At 39.1% G+C, this 18,345-nt stretch overlaps 1 protein-coding gene across 1 annotated transcript; it reads left to right on the forward strand.

The window, feature by feature from the left end:
• The first annotated feature begins 6,298 nt into the window (after positions 1-6,298).
• Positions 6,299-14,049, forward strand: LOC128642215 (natural cytotoxicity triggering receptor 3 ligand 1). The gene is made up of 3 exons (XM_053694915.1): positions 6,299-6,466; positions 10,226-10,558; positions 13,614-14,049. The coding sequence occupies exons 1-3, from the start codon at positions 6,409-6,411 to the stop codon at positions 13,763-13,765; spliced, it is 543 nt and encodes a 180-aa protein (XP_053550890.1). The 5' UTR covers positions 6,299-6,408; the 3' UTR covers positions 13,766-14,049.
• The last annotated feature ends 4,296 nt before the right edge of the window (positions 14,050-18,345 follow it).

Here is an 18,345-nt window from a genome sequence, read left to right on the forward strand (position 1 = left end):
CTGGACGCTCATGCGCAATGCCTGTAGGCTCATGCGTCCTTTTGAGGAGATGACAAACCTAGTCAGTCGCACCGAAGGCACCATCAGCGACATCATACCATTTGTTTTCTTCCTGGAGCGTGCCCTGCGAAGAGTGCTGGATCAGGCCGTAGATGAGCGTGAAGAGGAAGAGTTGTGGTCACCATCACCACCAGAAACAGCCTTATCAGCATCGCTTGCTGGATCTGCGGCAACGCTGGAAGAGGATTGTGAGGAAGAGGAGTCAGAGGAGGAATGTGGCTTTGAGGAGGAGGAGGAAGACCAACCACAACAGGCATCCCAGGGTCTGTCACCTATCTGGTACCCGTGGTGTTGTACATGGCTGGGGGGAAGAACATACCTTCAGTGAGATCACTGAGGACGAGGAACGGGACCTGAGTGGCTCGGCATCCAACCTTGTGCAAATGGGGTCTTTCATGCTGTCGTGCCTGTTGAGGGACCCTTGTATAAAAAGGCTGAAGGAGAACGACCTGTACTGGGTGTCCACGCTACTAGACCACCGGTATAAGCATAAAGTGACTGAAATGTTACCGAATTAGCACAAGTCAGAAAGGATGCAGCAGTTCCAAAATAAATTAAAAAGTATGCTTTACACAGCGTATAAGGGTGATGTCACAGCACAACGGGAATCTAACAGGGGAAGAGGTGAAAGTAATCCTCCTCCTCCCACGACCACGTCGGCAAGGACAGGATGCTGTACAGATGTGTTGTTGATGGAGGACATGCAGAGCTTTTTAAGTCCTACTAATCGCCACAGCCCTTCAGGGTCCACCCTCAGAGAATGACTCGACCGACAGGTAGCAGACTACCTCGCCTTAACTGCAGATATCAACACTCTGAGGAGCGATGAACCCCTTGACTACTGGGTGTGCAGGCTTGACCTGTGGCCTGAGTTATCCCAATTTGCGATAGAACTTCTGGCCTGCCCCGCTTCAAGTGTCCTGTCAGAATGGACCTTCAGTGCAGCAGGAGGTATTGTCACTGAGAAGAAAAGTCGCCTAGGTCAAAAAAGTCTAGATTACCTCACCTTTATTAAGATGAATGAGGGATGGATCCGAAGGGACTGACAGTTGGCGATACATTCAACTAAAAAAGGCCTGATGAGATGAGCTGCCTTGGGCTAAAAATGATTCACACACTGCTGTATTTTATCTCTGAATGCCGGATGACTTGCGTGACTTATCCACCACCAACTAGGGTTCAAGCCGCAATGTTTTAGGGCATTTTGTGCCTGGGAAATAAACATCAATTTTTCTGGCCGCTGCTACAGCAGCGGCTGCAACAATACCTAATTTTTCAGGCATGTGTACATGCCTAATTTTTCTGGCCTCTGGTGCTGCACTGTGACTTCAAAAACCAAACAAAAAAAAAGGCACATAACAGGGATTAAATTGATAGGAATAGTACTACTTAACACACCACTCCTATCTTGTGGCACATTAGATTGCACGCTCAGTGCCCCAAATTTGAAGTAGGAGGTCCGACCAAGCATCTTTTTCCATCTCCCGGTTCCTAAAATCAATGCCATATACACGTGGGAGGGATTATAGGGAGGGTTATATAGAGCAGTTTGAGGGATTATAGGGAGGATTATATGGTGTAGTGGGGGGATAATAGGGAGGGTTATATGGAGCAGTGGGAGGGATTATAGGGAGGGTTATATGGAGCAGTGGGAGGGATTATAGGGAGGGTTATATAGAGCAGTGGGAGGGATTATAGGGAGGGTTATATGGAGCAGTGGGAGGGATTATAGGGAGGGTTATATGGAACAGTGGGAGGGATTATAGGGAGGGTTATATGGTGCAGTGGGAGGGATTATAGGGAGGGTTATATGGAGCAGTGGGAGGGATTATAGGGAGGGTTATATGGAGCAGTGGGAGGGATTATAGGGAGGGTTATATAGAGCAGTGGGATTATAGGGAGGGTTATATGGAGCAGTGGGGGGGATAATAGGGAGGGTTATATGGAGCAGTGGGAGGGATTATAGGGAGGGTTATATAGAGCAGTGGGAGGGATTATAGGGAAGGTTATATGGAGCAGTGGGAGGGATTATAGGGAGGGTTATATGGAGCAGTGGGAGGGATTATAGGGAGGGTTATATAGAGCAGTGGGAGGGATTATAGGGAGGGTTATATGGAGCAGTGGGGGGGATAATAGGGAGGGTTATATGGAGCAGTGGGACGGATTATAGGGAGGGTTATATAGAGCAGTGGAAGGGATTATAGGGAGGGTTATATGGAGCAGTGGGAGGGATTATATGTTATATAGAGCAGTGGGAGGGATTATAGGGAGGGTTATATAGAGCAGTGGGAGGGATTATAGGGAGGGTTATATGGTGCAGCGGGAGGGATTATAGGGAGGGTTAAATGGTGCAGTGGGAGAGATTATAGGGAGGGTTATATGGTGCAGTGTGAGAGATTATAGGGAGGGTTATATGGAACAGTGGGAGGGATTATAGGGAGGGTTATATGGTGCAGTGGGAGGGATTATAGGGAGGGTTATATGGTGCAGTGGGAGGGATTATAGGGGGGTTATATGGTGCAGTGGGAGGGATTATAGGGAGCGTTATATGGTGCAGTGGGAGGGATTATAGGGAGGGTTATATGGAACAGTGGGAGGGATTATAGGGAGGGTTATATGGTGCAGTGGGAGGGATTATAGGGAGGGTTATATGGTGCAGTGGGAGGGATTATAGGGAGGGTTATATGGTGCAGTGGGAGGGATTATAGGGAGCGTTATATGGTGCAGTGGGATGGAATATAGGGAGCGTTATATGGAGCAGTGGGAGGGATTATAGGGAGGGTTAAATGGTGCAGTGGAAGGGATTATAGGGAGCGTTATATAGTGCAGTGGGAGGGATTATAGGGAGCGTTATATGGTGCAGTGGGATGGAATATAGGGAGCGTTATATGGAGCAGTGGGAGGGATTATAGGGAGGGTTAAATGGTGCAGTGGGAGGGATTATAGGGAGCGTTATATGGTGCAGTGGGATGGAATATAGGGAGCGTTATATGGAGCAGTGGGAGGGATTATAGGGAGGGTTAAATGGTGCAGTGGAAGGGATTATAGGGAGGGTTAAATGGTGCAGCGGGAGGGATTATAAGGAGGGTTATATGGTGCAGTGGGAAGGATTATAGGGATGTTTATATGGAGAAGTTAAAGGGATTATAGGGAGGGTTATACGTAGTAGTGGGAGGAATTATTAGGAAGGTTATATAGGAGCAGTGGGAGGGATTATAGAGAGTAGACATGTGCAATTTATTTTGGCCAAATTTAGTTTTCAGACAAATTGAATCTGAATTTCTGAATCGAATAAATCCGTTTCCGAGTTTTCGGATCCATTCTTTATTCATATTCTGAATTTTTCATTGTTCTAATCTACACCGCAGTTCCCCAACATCGCCGACACTAACTAAAACACTAAAGAGAGCTATTAACCCCTAAACTGCCATTCCCCAACATTGCCGACACTAACTAAACCTATTAACCTCTAAACTGCCGCCCCCTCACGTTGCCAACACTAACTAAACCTATTAACCTCTAAACCGCCGCCCCCCACATCACTGATACTAAATAAATCTATTGACCTATAAACTGCTGCCTCCCCCACATCGCCAACACTAAATAAAGCTATTAACCCCTAAACTGCCGCCCCCCACATTGCCAACACTTACTAAAGTTATTAACCTCTAAACTGCCCCCCCCACATTGCCAACACTAACTAAACCTATTAACCTCTAAACCGCCAACCCCCCAACATCGCCAACGCTAACTAAATCTATTGACCCTTAACCGCCGCCCCCCACATCAACAACACTAAATAAACCTATTAACCTCTAAACCGCCACCCCACATCGCCGACACTAAATAAACCTATTAACCTGTAAATCGCCACCCCCCACATCCCTGATACTAAATAAATCTATTGACCTATAAACTGCTGCCTCCCCCACATCGCCAACACTAAATAAAGCTATTAACCCCTAAACTGCCGCCCCCCACATTGCCAACACTTACTAAAGTTATTAACCTCTAAACTGCCCCCCCACATTGCCAACACTAACGAAACCTGTTAACCTCTAAACCACCACCTCCACATCGCAACTACCTAAATTAAACAATATTAACCCCTAAACCTAACACACCCTAACTTTAACATAATTAAAATCTAAATTAAAGTTACAATTATTATCTAATTACCTACTTAAAAATAAATACAAACTTACCTGTGAAATAAAAATAAAACCTAAGCTTAAACTAAAAAACCTAAGATTACTAAAAATAATAAAACCTAACATTACAAAAAAATTAAAACTACAATTACAAAAAATAATAAACACTAAAATTAAAAAAAATTAAAAAAACTAAATTATCCAAAATAATAAAAATGGTTCCTATTCTAATACCTCGTTTTAACCCTTAATATTTGAAAAAAAATAACTTTTTTTTATTTTTTCCAGATCCCCAAGACTTACTTAGGCGATTACCTTTCCAATGGTGGGTCTTGGGGGTCTGTAGCTGCTTAAATGCCTGAGATCCAGGCTTCTAAGCAGCATGCCCCCTTTCCCTATACTTTGTATTGACAAATTGTTAATAAAGTTGCGCGGTAACGTCATCACATGTGACGTCACCGCGCAAAACGTGATGCCCCGGCGATGCCTGTCACTCTACAAGCACGATTGCTGGGGTAGGAGCAGGTGGGAGCCCCCAGATCTCCCTCAAGGTGGGAGAGTGCTAGTGACGTCATTAGCACTCAAAGGGTTAAACAAAACAAAAAAAACACCTCAAAATAAAAAACCCTAATCTATAATAAACTACCAATAGCCCTTAAAAGGGCCTTTTGTAGGGAATTGCCCTAAAGTTACAGCTCTTTTGCAAAAAAATTTAAACAAACACCCCCTAACATTACAAACCCCCACCCCCCAAACCCACAAAATAATAAAAACCAAACTAAAAAAAACTAATCTACCCATTGCCTTGAAAGGAGCATTTGTATGGGCATTGCCCTTAAAAGTGCATTTAGCTCTTTTTCAGCCCATTAAAAATAAAAAATAAAAAAATCCCTAATCTAAAAAAAAAAAACACCACAAAAAAAAACAAAAAACCTAACACTAACCCCTGAAATTGGTACTCACAGTTGCTAAAGTCCGGTGAAAGATCTTCATCCCAGCGGCGAAGCATCTTCATCCATTGCGGGACCGGCATCTTCTATCTTCTTCAACCCTGCGGAGGCGGAGCGGACGGTGGATGTGCGGAGGTAGAAGTCCAGGTGGAGGTCCATCGGTCCAACGTGGAGGTCCTCTTCATGCTATCGTCTCACACAGAGGATTCAATGCAAGGTACCCCTTTAATATTGGGGTACCGTTGCATTCCTATTGGCTGAAAAATTCAAATCAGCCAATAGGAATGAGAGCTGCTTAAATCCTATTGGCTGATTTGAACATTACCATTGCCTGGACCTCCGCCTCTGTGCATCCACCGACCGCTCCGCCTCCTCAGGGATGAAGAATCTAAAAGATGCCAGTCCCCCGATGGATGAAGATGGAGCCGTCTGGATGTTTAGTCCTGATCACTTTCTGCAGGGCACGTCTACGTGTAACTCCCTTAACTACTCAAACTTTGCAGTCAATACAATCCAAACTACGGGTGCTGGTATTAGACACAAGATACCAGCACCTGTAGTTTGGATTGTATCGACCGCGAAGTGTGTGTTACCCCAGGAAAGCAGCCGGCTTGTAAAGGAGTTATGTGGTAGACGTGCCCTGCAGCAAGTGATCAGGACACAGTACCTGGTAGACCAAACACGGAGGGTATCCAATACCAAGATGGAGGTAGCTAGTGGGATGGGTTCCCTAAACATCTTGTGATGCATTTTTAACTTTTAACATTTTAAGTGTACTTACTTGCGCTGTGTTTTTATCAGTAAATGATCTACGCTCAGAGTGGCGTGCGCGCTATGTTTGTTCTTGTTTTTTTCTGTTAATATTTGAAATTCACCTTTTTTACTTTCAACTTATAATTCAAGCATAACCTGACGAGCATGAAAAGCCTCTGTCTAGGAAGTTAATGGGCAATCAAAAGTGTTAAATAACGCACCACTCGTAATCTTACCCTAGGTTTTTTGATGTTGGTTAAGTATAAGCAGATGTTTTCCAAAGTTCTGGTCTCTTAAGATACTTGTTGTGGCTCAGAATGTTACAGACAACTGGTAAACAACCTTAGTATATCACTTGCTGTCACATATGCACAGTGATAAAGTCACCCAGGACACACCCAAGTCAGCTTTAAAGTCATTATCATCTGGGACATTGCATCCAAGGAAACACTCAACAGCAACAGGGTGACAACTTCAGAAGACAAGAGTTAAACATGAGCTATTATCAAGTCCTTCTTGTGCTGTCCTTTGCCCTGACTTTTGGTGGTTCACGTAAGTATTGATCCTAATTTAGGTCACATTAGGGCCACAGCATCCCACCGTTATGTGCAGAGAAACTAACTGTAGTTATTTATTGTTGGTTTGTTTAATCACAAGATAAATACAATGTCTAGATTATATTAAATTTCAGTAAATTAATATGAACGTCGATGGTTGTACATATTCATTTTTTACTTTAAAGGAACAGTAAAGTCAAAATTAAACATTTATGATTCAAGCATAACATTTTATTATCAATTTTGCTTAGTTCTCTTGGCATCCTTTGTTAAATGGTAATTCTAGGTGAGCCCTAGAGTGTGCATGTGTTTTAGCCATCTGGCTGCAGTGTTTGCGACAATGTTTCTAGCAATGTTATACATAGTTGCAAACTTTGCTTCCATAGAGTGTTAGTTACATACACTACTGTCACAGAATGTTACAATGTATAACATTTATATATAAACATTGTTGCACACACTGCTGTCAGATGGCTAAAGACACATGCACGCTCCTGAGCTCATCTAGAATTACTTTTCAACAAAGGATGCAAGAGAACTATATATATATATATATATATATATATTTGAAGTAAATGGGATAGTTTAAAAAACAATGCTCTATCCAATACATTTAAAGTGAAAGTCAACACTAGCGTTTTGAAACACTAGGATTGACCATTGAAACAAAAAAAGCGTATAAGATACTTCCTGCAGAAAGCTCCTTTGTTTCAAGTGATTGCCGCTCTGAGCTGCTCAGATGCCACCATAGAATGCTGTTTTGCTAAGAGGGGACATATTCACCTCTTAGCAAATAGCGTGCAGGAAATCCGTCTCCCAAGGGAGCCAAGCCGGATTTACCGCACGGCTATTGGCTAAGAGGTGGAAACGTCACCTCTTAGCAAAACAGCGTTCTATGGTGGGCTATCTGAGCAACAAAGAGCGGCAATCACTTGAAACAAAGGAGCTTTCTACATGAAGTATCTTATACATGAATGAAAGTGCCCTTTATTTGTTGCACAAACGCTAGGGTTGACTTTCACTTTAAGTTTAATTCTGACTTTACTGTTCCCGATGAGTTTCACAGCATTTTCTAATCACGTAGGTCATTAATTGCAAACATCCTTAAAGGGACATGGACATCAAAATTCAACTTTTGGATGTATTTAGCACAATTTACGTCTATTATCAAATGTACCTCTTTCTCTTGGTATCCTTTTCTGAAGCTTGGGGTAGCGTACTGAGGTAGGCTTAAGAGCGTGCACGTGTCTTAAGCACTATAAAGCAGAGTGTATGCAACAATGTGTGTAACAATATTATACATACAATGCTTAAGACACGTGCACGCCCCTACCTCAGTATGCTGAAGTAAACTGGAAAGTTCTCTTAAATCTGTAAGATTTATCTGAATCATGAAAGTTTAATATTGACTTCTATTTCCCTTTAAAGGGATATGAAACCCAAATATTTTCTTTCATTATTCAGAGATTGTGATTTTAAACAACTTTCCAATTTATTTCTATTATCTAATTTGGTTTGTTCTCTTGAGATCCTTTGTTGAAATGGATATCTAGGTAGATTCAAGAGTTGCTGATTGGTGGCTGTACATATATGCCCCATGCTATTGGCTCACCAAGTGTATTCAGCTAGCTCCCAGTAGTGCATTGCTGCTCCTTCAAGAAAGGATACATAAAGAATGAAGCAAAATAAATAATAGAAGTAAATTGGAAAGTTGTTTGGAATTGCATTTTCTATCTGAATAATGAAAAAGCATTTTCAGATTTCATGTTCCTTTAAAGGGACATGAAAAACCAACATTTTCTGTCATGATTCAGTTAGAAAATACTCTAAGCAACTTTCCAATTTACTTCTATTATCAATTTTGCATCTCTTGGTATCCTTTATTGAGGAAGCAGCAATGCACTACTGGGAGCTTGCTAAACTCACCTGTAAGCCATTGTAAAGAGGTATATATGTGCAGCTACCAATCAGCAGCTAGCTTCCATTTCCTGAGCTTACCTAGGTTTTCTTTTCAACAGAGGTTCCTAAAAGAATGAAGCAAATTAGATAATAGAAGTAAATTGGAAAATTGTTTAAAAAAATTGAATGTTCTATCTGATTTGTGAAATAAAAATGTTGGGTTTCATGTCCCTTTAAGGGTTCTGTAATAGGCATTAGCATAGGTGACTCATGATGACTGAGATACAAATTAACCACATGTCCTAAAGGATGGATTTCTACATATTCTGACATGTTGGTATCCACTGACAACAATGTAAAGCACAGATGTAGATAAATAAACTGTAAGAAATAAATTTTGTTTTAAAACCTTTAAAGAAATTACTTTTGACCATTATGGGGCAGACAAGATGCAAAATGTACTGCCAGCTTAGATTTTACAGTGACTAGCCCCTTTTTTATAATTTGTATAATTGGGTAGGATTCTTCCATTTTTTTTGTAAAAACAAAATAAACAATAGTGATAAGGATTATGGAAATAGGATCAAAAGAAATAGAACTATAGATGCTTTGCAAAATGTGAGGCTATGCAGGATATGCATGATGTACTGGGATCTTTCAATTTCCAAGCTAAGAATTTAAGATACTATATTATAACAGATGAAATCAGAGTTTTATATTCACCTTCTCAATATAAACGTCTACAGTTGAATGAGTTAGCCAATATAATAAATGTGTTCTATTTTATACAGACCTAGAATATGCAATGATAGAAGAATTTAGTTTTATTCTTTGTTATATATTTTAAATATGTTTATTTTGTCAGCATATTTTAAGGGAGATATGCTATGTTTCTCTAATGTCTATCTCAGAAGGCTAGAAAAAAAATCAAATTATAGTGATATTCCTGGTGAGAAAATTGATGTACCCTACTCTGCACTTTATTCACATGCGCTTATACCACAGGTCGTACTAAACCATAGCATTTAGTGGCACAAAATGTTGACGCATTCCCACTCTGCTTATACCTAAGCATAAACACCCACTTTTAATGCCAATAAGTACATGTATAAAATGATGAGCAGTTCATGTGTACAACAAGCAGCTCTGTCCTAACATTTTACCAATTATATTTTTGTAGCATTTTAGTTAATTCCCCCCCCAAAAAAAATATGTTAATGTGCAGGGGGCGCTGGCGAGGACCTCATATTCTACAAACCTTTCATACTTTTTTTTAAGTCCTGCTTCCTTTTTCAGCTCTAGCAGACAAATTCAGGGCAGCTGGGACCTTTTTGATTAATGAATGGGGGCAATACCACCCTAGCCCCCCCTAGGACTGACTCACACAGAGATCTGGTCTGTCTCCAGCCATCATGGAGAGGCATTAGACAGTATTATTCTAACACTAGGGTGCAGTTTATTGGAAATGGAAATCAAAATTAAGCTTTCATGGTTCAGAGGGATTATGCAATTTTAGAGACTTTTTGATATACTATTATCAAATTTAATTTATTCGCTATTATTTGTTGAAAAGGATAATCAAGGTGGGCTCAGCAATCAACTACTGGGAGCTAGCGGCAGATTGGTGACTACACACAAATGCCTCTTCGTTGGCTCACCAGATGTGTTCAGCTAGGTCCTAGAAGTGCATTGCTGATTTGTAGATGACTTTAACTATGTGTTTAAGCCCTTTGCAGGAGTTAAACATCTAGTTATATTAAAACAAAAGAGCAAAAATAAAATGCTCTAATTCATTTTCTCTTTACACTTATATCTCCCATTAATAATTTTGTTTGGTTTTGTCAATATTTTCCAGAGGCCAAAATTGAGGTGGTCACTGATCCGTCCCCAGTGGTTGTTAATGCTGGAGAAAAGGTGAATCTGAAATGTCTCCTGAAGTTGGAGAAGGAGCCAGTGAACCTGAAAGACCTTACCGTTCAGTGGTTCCATCGTGGAAAGCAAGTGGCCGAATATGACAACGTACTCACTCTTGACAAACCTGGAGTGTCCCTGTCCCTGGAATCTCTTAAAAAGGGGGACGCGACCCTCACAATATCCAACGTGACACACGAGCATGAAGGGAACTATCGTTGCTACATTGACTATAAGTCAGAATATAAAAGGAATACAATTGAAGTGCAAGTTCATGGTAAGGAGTAACATCAGACCAAAGCCCCTGAGGAACATTCAGGGAACTTTGCAATCATGAGTAGTAGATACAAATTTAGACAAATAACCCATTGGAATTATCCATATAAGACACACAATTGAAAAGGAGTGCAGTGGTGCCTCTTTTAGATTCTGGTCAAATGAAAGTTCTTGTGTTAAATATCAGGCAAAGGCCATAAACAGGGTCATTCTTATCTAAAGTGCCAGGTAAATATTTATTTGAAACTTCAAGTAAAGTTATAGCTGAAAGATGTGACAAAATCTGGAGCCCAGATTACAGCATGAAGGGAATAGAGTACATTGTGGGTTACATATACAGATAATATGTTTCATTATAGCTGAACGCGTGAGGGGAGTCAGGATTGGGTAGTTAGGAGTTTTATATTATGAAGGTGCATGAAAGGAAGGTCCCAATATAAGTGACATATTTGTAGATGTAACACACAACATAGTTAGACTTGCTTAAAGGGATATGAAACGCAAACTTTTTTCTTTCATGACAGAAATACATTTCCAAAGGTTTCCATTTTACCTTTATCAACTTTCCTTTGTTATCTTGGTATACTTTGTTGAAAAGCAGGTAGGAAGTCTCAGGGACACTATATGGCAGCAGTTTTGCAAGAATGCTTTAAATAATGAGATACACTGCTGCCATCTAGTGTTCAAAAGCATTCTTGCAAAACATCTGAGTTGGAACATACATGTTACCAAGGATATCAGGAGAACATGAGAACAAAGTAGATTTGATATTAGAAGTATATTGGAAACTTTATTAAAATGGTATGTTCTTTCTGATTTCATGTCTATTACCTGTGCTTACTAAAAGTATTGTACTTTATAGGAAGGAAATTAATGCTAGAAATGATTTATTTGCATCTATTTGGCACTCGTTTTTACATTTGTTTCTATGTGCAGCATAAAAATAGAAAACTGAATATTTATTTTTTATGATGTCAGCTAGAAGCCTATGTGACTTGTTAGAATAGATATGTAACCCCTTTCATGTCAGATTCTTGACTAAGGAAGATCTGATACACTTGTCAGATACACAACCCCAGCAGCCCCCTTTATGTCAGCTACATGACTAAGGGAACACTTGACAATGGGAGAACTCAGTTCAGATACATGGCCCCTGCAGCCGCTTTATGTCAGCTACATGGCTAAGGAAGAGCTTAAATCAGATTCATGGCCCCTGCAGCCCCTTTATGTCAGCTAAATGACTAAGGAAGATCTGATACACTTGTCAGATACACAACCCCAGCAGCCCCCTTTATGTCAGCTACATGACTAAGGGAACACTTGACAAAGGGAGAACTCAGTTCAGATACATGGCCTCTGCAGCCCCTTTATGTCAGCTAAATGGCTAAGGGACAGCTTAAATCAGATTCATGGCCTTTGCAGCCTCATTATGTCAGTTACATGACTAAGGGAGAAGTCAGATGCCCCCTGAAAACTTCTTTATACCATCTACACAACAAAAGAAGAGCTCAAATTAGATCCCTGCAGCCACATTATGGGCTAGATTACGAGTGATATGCAAACTGTTGCGCAAGAGCGAAAAGGGGTTTATTGCGGCTCTTTCTGTGCGTCAGAAGTAGTGCGCAAGAGCGAAAAGGGGTTTATCGTGGCTGTTTGTGTGCGTCAGAAGTAGTGCGCAAGAGCGAAAAGGGGTTTATTGCGGCTCTTTGTGTGCGTCAGAAGTAGTGCGCATATTACAGGTTGAAAGTAAACACGTTTACTTGAGTGCATTTCAATTTAACACACATCAGTGTAGCCTGACTTCAAAGCTCAGGTGTTAGAAAAAAAGGGCGGCAAAGGTCTTTAATATTGAGTTACATATAAATATTTAAATGATTATTAATGTATTTACAGACATAAGAAAACACATATAAACACAAAAATACCTATGTATACATATATATATATATATATATATATATATATATATAAGGGCATTGGAAGCCTTTGCAGTTACGTACCTATAAACATGTAAAAACATATTTATTCAATATTAATATTTAATAATGGTTTTAACTATGTATTTACTGTAAATTGTTCACATTCCAATGTTCTACACACAGGGGAATATGTTCTAAGTATTTTTAAATAGATTTTTCTATTTATATCTGTATATATCTATACCTATATATATAAAAATATATATATATTACCAAAAAATCATTAGATATATAAAGAAATATGTGTATAGGAATAAATAGAACATATTCTGCTATGGGAAGAAGATTGGAATGTGAAATATTAATATTTCAGATTGTTTCAGATTTCAGATTGTGTTAGCACACTTGAGAATACACGATCGCAATCGTGTTTGTGTAACTTGTTGAGTGTTATCTTTTTCCACTTTTTACGCTCCATTGAAGTCTATGGGAAAGTACGTTAACGCGGTCGCGGTATTCCAAGTTCGACTTTTTGCGTGCGTCGGGTTAGCATTTGTGCGAAACTGTTTTACTTTCAACTTGTAATATGAACGCTACACGACGCATGAAAAAAGCTAACTTCTAGCGGAGTTAATGCGTGAGCGGGAGCGATAAATAGCGCTCCTCTCGTAATCTAGCCCTACGTCAGTTGTATGCCCAAACTAAAATATGTATGATCCTATAGCTCCTCTTTATGACCATAAGAAGTCTTTCTGAGGCCTTAGATCAGCCCCCTTACAAAATCTATATGTCTAAATGAGCCACTAGATAATATACAGTATATATGACCCTTATAGCACCCTTTATGAGAGCTATTTGTCTAAGGGAGCGCCAACACAAAAAATATGGCCCCTTTAGACCCCTTTTATGAAATCTGCAAGTCCAAATGAATTCCCAGATCAGATACATGTCTAACTTATTTAATCTATGTGAGACCCCTGTATGCTCCTTTATTATCGCCATATGCGCTGGTCAGACAGCAGAACGGATGTGTGCCGCTTAAAGTATCATTAATGCCGGCTATATGCCAAAATGAGACATTTATTAAACTTATATATAAATGCAGTGCTAATAAACTTTATGTTTGCTGTTTTTTAGACAAAAACAAACCAAAAGAAGATCTCTTACTAACCTCAGAAGACAAACACCTTAATGAGCAACTGAAGAAGATTCTGGATTGGTTTGAGCAATTTAATGGGAAACTGGATGTTCTGGCTACAGAATTAAAGAAGTGTGTTCCTAAGCCGTAAAGGGGCCACTTACTGCTTCATGTTCATGCTTAATGCAGCTTATGAATGTTACAGAAATCCGTAGCGTATTGTCTGCCTTTTCAGACTGAGTATACAATAACGTGTTTACTGGTAGTGCCTGGGTACTAGAATTACTTTATTTGCATTATCCATATGCCCTAATTTGCACTAGTGTTGTGTTTTATTATCTGTGCCAAGCCAATAATAGTTAAAAAATGCAATTGTTTTGAAGTGTTTATATGTGTAAAACAAACATCATTTAAATAAATATTCAGTTATTAAAACAGTGTTTTCTTTGAGTGATAGAGTGATAGATGGCCAGAGATAGATACATAGATACTGATAGACAGACAGGGAGATAGACAGATAGATAGATAGATAGATAGATAGATAAGTTAATTTGTTTGTGAAACAAATGCCAAATATGGCTTTGGGCAGGAACATCCAGCTATTTTCTGCACCAGATTGAACAAATGTACATGGAATTATACATCTGATTGTGACACTTCATGTTTCTAAAATTCAGTTGATTAAAATGTATTACAAACTCCTTCGTAAGAAGAATAAAATAATACATTGATATGGTGAACTCATTTGAAATAATATGCGTCATCGGGAAGAACTGTTTGGCGTGGTTGTATCTGGCAGTAGATGAGATTTCAGGGCATATTTCTTAAGCCCCGTATGGAGCTTGATGCCCCGTGTTTCTGGCGAGCCTTCAGGCTCGCCGGAAACACAAGTTATGAAGCAGCGGTCTAAAGACCGCTGCTCCATAACCTGTCAGCCTGCTCTGAGGCAGTGGACAGACATCGCCGGAAATCAACCCGATCCAATATGATTGGGTTGATTGACACCCCCTGCTGGCGGCCGATTGGCCGCGAATCTGCAGGGGGAGGCATTGCACCAGCAGTTTACCAGAACTGTTGGTGCAAGAGCGTATGCTGTCAGCATTAATCGATGTGCAGCGGACATGATCTGCAATATCGGATCATGTCCGCTCGCACAATGATAATTCGGCCCCTCCATATGCAGTCTCTTAGCAAGATTCCAAAAGATCTGTGGTGAGAGTATACAGGGCATTTCCTACAATATGTGTCATGCAAGTATTTAAATGTTTATTCAAAATGAAATACAAAAAATGCAACACTCAAATATTTGAGCTACAAGTGAAATCCAAATAGAAGCCTATGTATTAGTGTCAACACCAAGCAAATACTTTGTATCCTTACATGGAAACCACAGGAAAGTTTGTAGGTTTTTTTAAAAATAGAAAATAATATTTTATGTAAGTAAAATGTGTGACATTAGCTATTCTACAGTCATATGTAATTGTTGCAGGATGCTCAGCTTTATAATTAGTGTCATAAAACAATATGTAGATACTTTTTTTTGTCTATGTTCACAGCTGTCTTGGCTGATTTTTTCTTTTTGCTTTGAACTCAGTTTACCAACAAGCAGATTAAAGGTATATGAAACCCAAAACGTTTCTATTGTAATTCAGACAGAATATAGCATTTTTAAAAAGTAACCAATTTACTTATATTATCAAATTTTTCTTCATTCCCATGATATTCTTTGTTGAAGAGATACATAGGTAGGTGTCTGTAGCACTACATGGTAAGAAACAGTGCTAATACAAATGGATAACATTCTTGCAAAACTGCTGCCATATAGTTTTCCAGAAATGGTTTGGCTCCTAAGCCCAAGTCTCTGTTTTTCAACCCAAGATACAAAGAGAACAAGTAAAAGAATGATATCAGAAGTAAATTAGAAAGTTGTTGTTAAAAATCACTGCTCTTTTTGAATCATGAAAGGAAAAAAAAATGGGTTTCATATTCCTTTAATTATTTCATAGTGTTATAAGGTGCAGATTTGTGTCTGAAACAAGTTCACTTTTGAATTGAAATATCCTACAATGTGCTTGATAGGGGCATTACAGGACCACTAAACACTAGATTTGCATAACCAACATGTGCATAATAAAATGATAAAGCACTTAGTTTGAATTTCAAATTAGTAGTATATTTTTTCTCCGACAAATTTCAGTTTGTTCAATTTTCTTTCCCACTGCATCATGTGACAGCTATCAGCCAATCACAAAATACATAGATCTATATTCTGTGAATTCTTGCACGTGCTCAATAAAAGGCTGGTGCCTAGGAGAGTGAGCATAGAAAAACATTGTGCACATTTACATAATAGAAGTGAATTTGAAGTTTTTTTAAAATTGTGTGTTCTTTCTGAATAAGTTTAAAGGGACATTGAACCCAAATTTTTTCTTTCATGATTCAGACAGAGAATACAATTTTAAACAAAATTCCAAATTACGTCTATTATATAATTTGCTTCATTCTTTAGATATCCTTTGTTAAAGAAATAGCAATGCACATGGGTGAGCCAATCACATGAGGCAAATATGTGCATCCACCAATCAGAAGCTACTGAGCCTATCTAGATATGCTTTTCAGAAAGGAATATCAAGAGAATGAAGCAAATGAGATAACAGAAGTAAATTAGAAAGTTGTTTAAAATTGTATTCTCTATCTGAATCATGAAAGAGAAAATGTGGGTTTAATGTCCCTTTAATTTTGACTTTATTGTTCCTTTATAAATACAGTCCTTATTGTTTCCTACAACAATCTGTTCCTCTTGGGATGTGAGGTGCATGAGTTATTTGTGCTGACTTTTATATCTTTTTATGGAAAAATAAAACTGAGGTTTTGCAGATCAAATGTATGGAGAAGAAACCTGTGAGGTCTTCAAAGATTATGGAATACAAAACCTTGACTTTGTCCATTAAAAGGTATCACAAAAAGGGAATAGCTATTTTTCTTTTACTGGAATATGTTCCCCAGCCTAAATGACATCACTGATTATATCACATTCACAAATGATAATGTTTATTGCACCCAATGTAAAATAAAAAACAAAAAGGGAATAATTATACAAAATAAACCCCAAATCATTCACTTATAGAGACATTCAACAGACATCCAACAAACAAAACCAAACAGAAACAGCTCAGTAAAATCTGTAAAGAGTAAAACATGACACAAATCCATAAAAAAAATCTTTCTTATCACAGGTGCTGCTTATAGAGTAAAAACTATTAAATCAGTCATTATAAACCTGCTATCATATGATACAAGCTGAGTTCAGTTTGGTGATGGGGGGGGGGGGGGGGGCTTACAACAGACTAGCATTAGTCATACACGTGGTTACTATTAGACTTGTGCAGCGGTAAATATGTTAATTTTGAAGGAATAATTCAGAACAAATCTTCTGAAAAAAAATAGTTTTTCAGAATATTCGTATGCTGCACTATTTAGGAGTCGATTTACTGAACCCTTTCGGCAGGCACAGCCTGCCTACGACTGCAGGTTCTTACAAGAGAACCAGCATGCCGTATTCAACAAGTATTCATAAGACCGCTGCTTCCCTACCCTTTCACCACCTCTTAGGTGGCGAATTTCAATCTCCGCGGTCTAGTCTGACTGGGGGAGATTAACAGCAAAATAACGCTTGTGTGCAATGCTGAATTCCGCAAGGTGAGCTGCGGCAAACAGGGGCGCGTATGTGCGCCCCTTTCCGCCTCAGCTTGATAAATCGCCCCCTTACTATTCGGTTAGCTAAAACATTCTCTAATACAGTTATTTTTTATACTTACCATCTTCATAGACTCCAGCACGCTGGGGATCCACGTTAACAGGAGCATTAGAGCGCCTCCCCAGTGTGCTACAGGAACATTAGCGTGACGGATGACTTCTCCTTTAGCACAAAAGGGGGGGGGGTGCTAATCCAACCCTTCTTCACAGGATCCACAACATAATTCTCCCATTAATATTGCCCTGGACTCTATGAAGGTTGGATTAGTGCATCCCGCCTCCTCTAAAGGAAAAGGGATCTGTTGCGCTAATGTACCATAACACGCTGGGGAGTTGCGCTAATGTACCATAACACGCTGGGGAGTTGCGCTAATAATAGCATTAGCACAGCCCAGAAGAAGAAGAAGAAAAGGGTTAGAGCAGTTCCCCAGCGTGCTACAGGTAAATAATACATCTAGAAAGAGTAATGAATATAATTCAAGAGTATATTCATTATTCTTTTTTAAATATTAAATTAGTGTATTCATTTGGATATTCGCTTCATTAAAACAAAATGAATATCCAGATTTTCATTACAAATTGGCATTTATAACTAAACAAATGCACAACCCTAGGTACCATCATCAGGTTTTAATAGGCTGGGTCTGAGTGCTATTTTTGAAATTCAAATAACGGGGATAAATATGAACTTGGGCTACATGAGTTGTGTTAGCTTCCATCAATGACTCCATTAGATAAAGTCTTTAGAGCTTAATTATTTGGTCAACTCAAATAAAAACTATTTCTGGTTAAGTGAAAATGGTGGTTTGGCTTTTATTGCTAATACATGGTTTTCTATCAGTTAATAAGACATACAAATATTTAGTTAATTAAAACCTGTATAGTGCACAGGATCATTACAATATCAGTCCTTGAGGGTTATTTAAAAGGTTATTAGACAGTAAATAAAGGCTAAACATAGTTATGTTTTCAAAG

Source organism: Bombina bombina, chromosome 11, assembly GCF_027579735.1.
Source record: "Bombina bombina isolate aBomBom1 chromosome 11, aBomBom1.pri, whole genome shotgun sequence".
NCBI classification, from domain to species: Eukaryota; Metazoa; Chordata; class Amphibia; order Anura; family Bombinatoridae; genus Bombina; species Bombina bombina.

Coding starts and splice junctions, on each gene's coding strand:
- LOC128642215 (XM_053694915.1), top strand. CDS start 6,409: ATGAGCTATTATCAAGTCCTTCTTGTGCTGTCCTTTGCCCTGACTTTT. Junction 6,467..10,225: donor CCTGACTTTTGGTGGTTCAC/GTAAGTATTGAT, acceptor AATATTTTCCAG/AGGCCAAAATTGAGGTGGTC. Junction 10,559..13,613: donor AATTGAAGTGCAAGTTCATG/GTAAGGAGTAAC, acceptor GCTGTTTTTTAG/ACAAAAACAAACCAAAAGAA.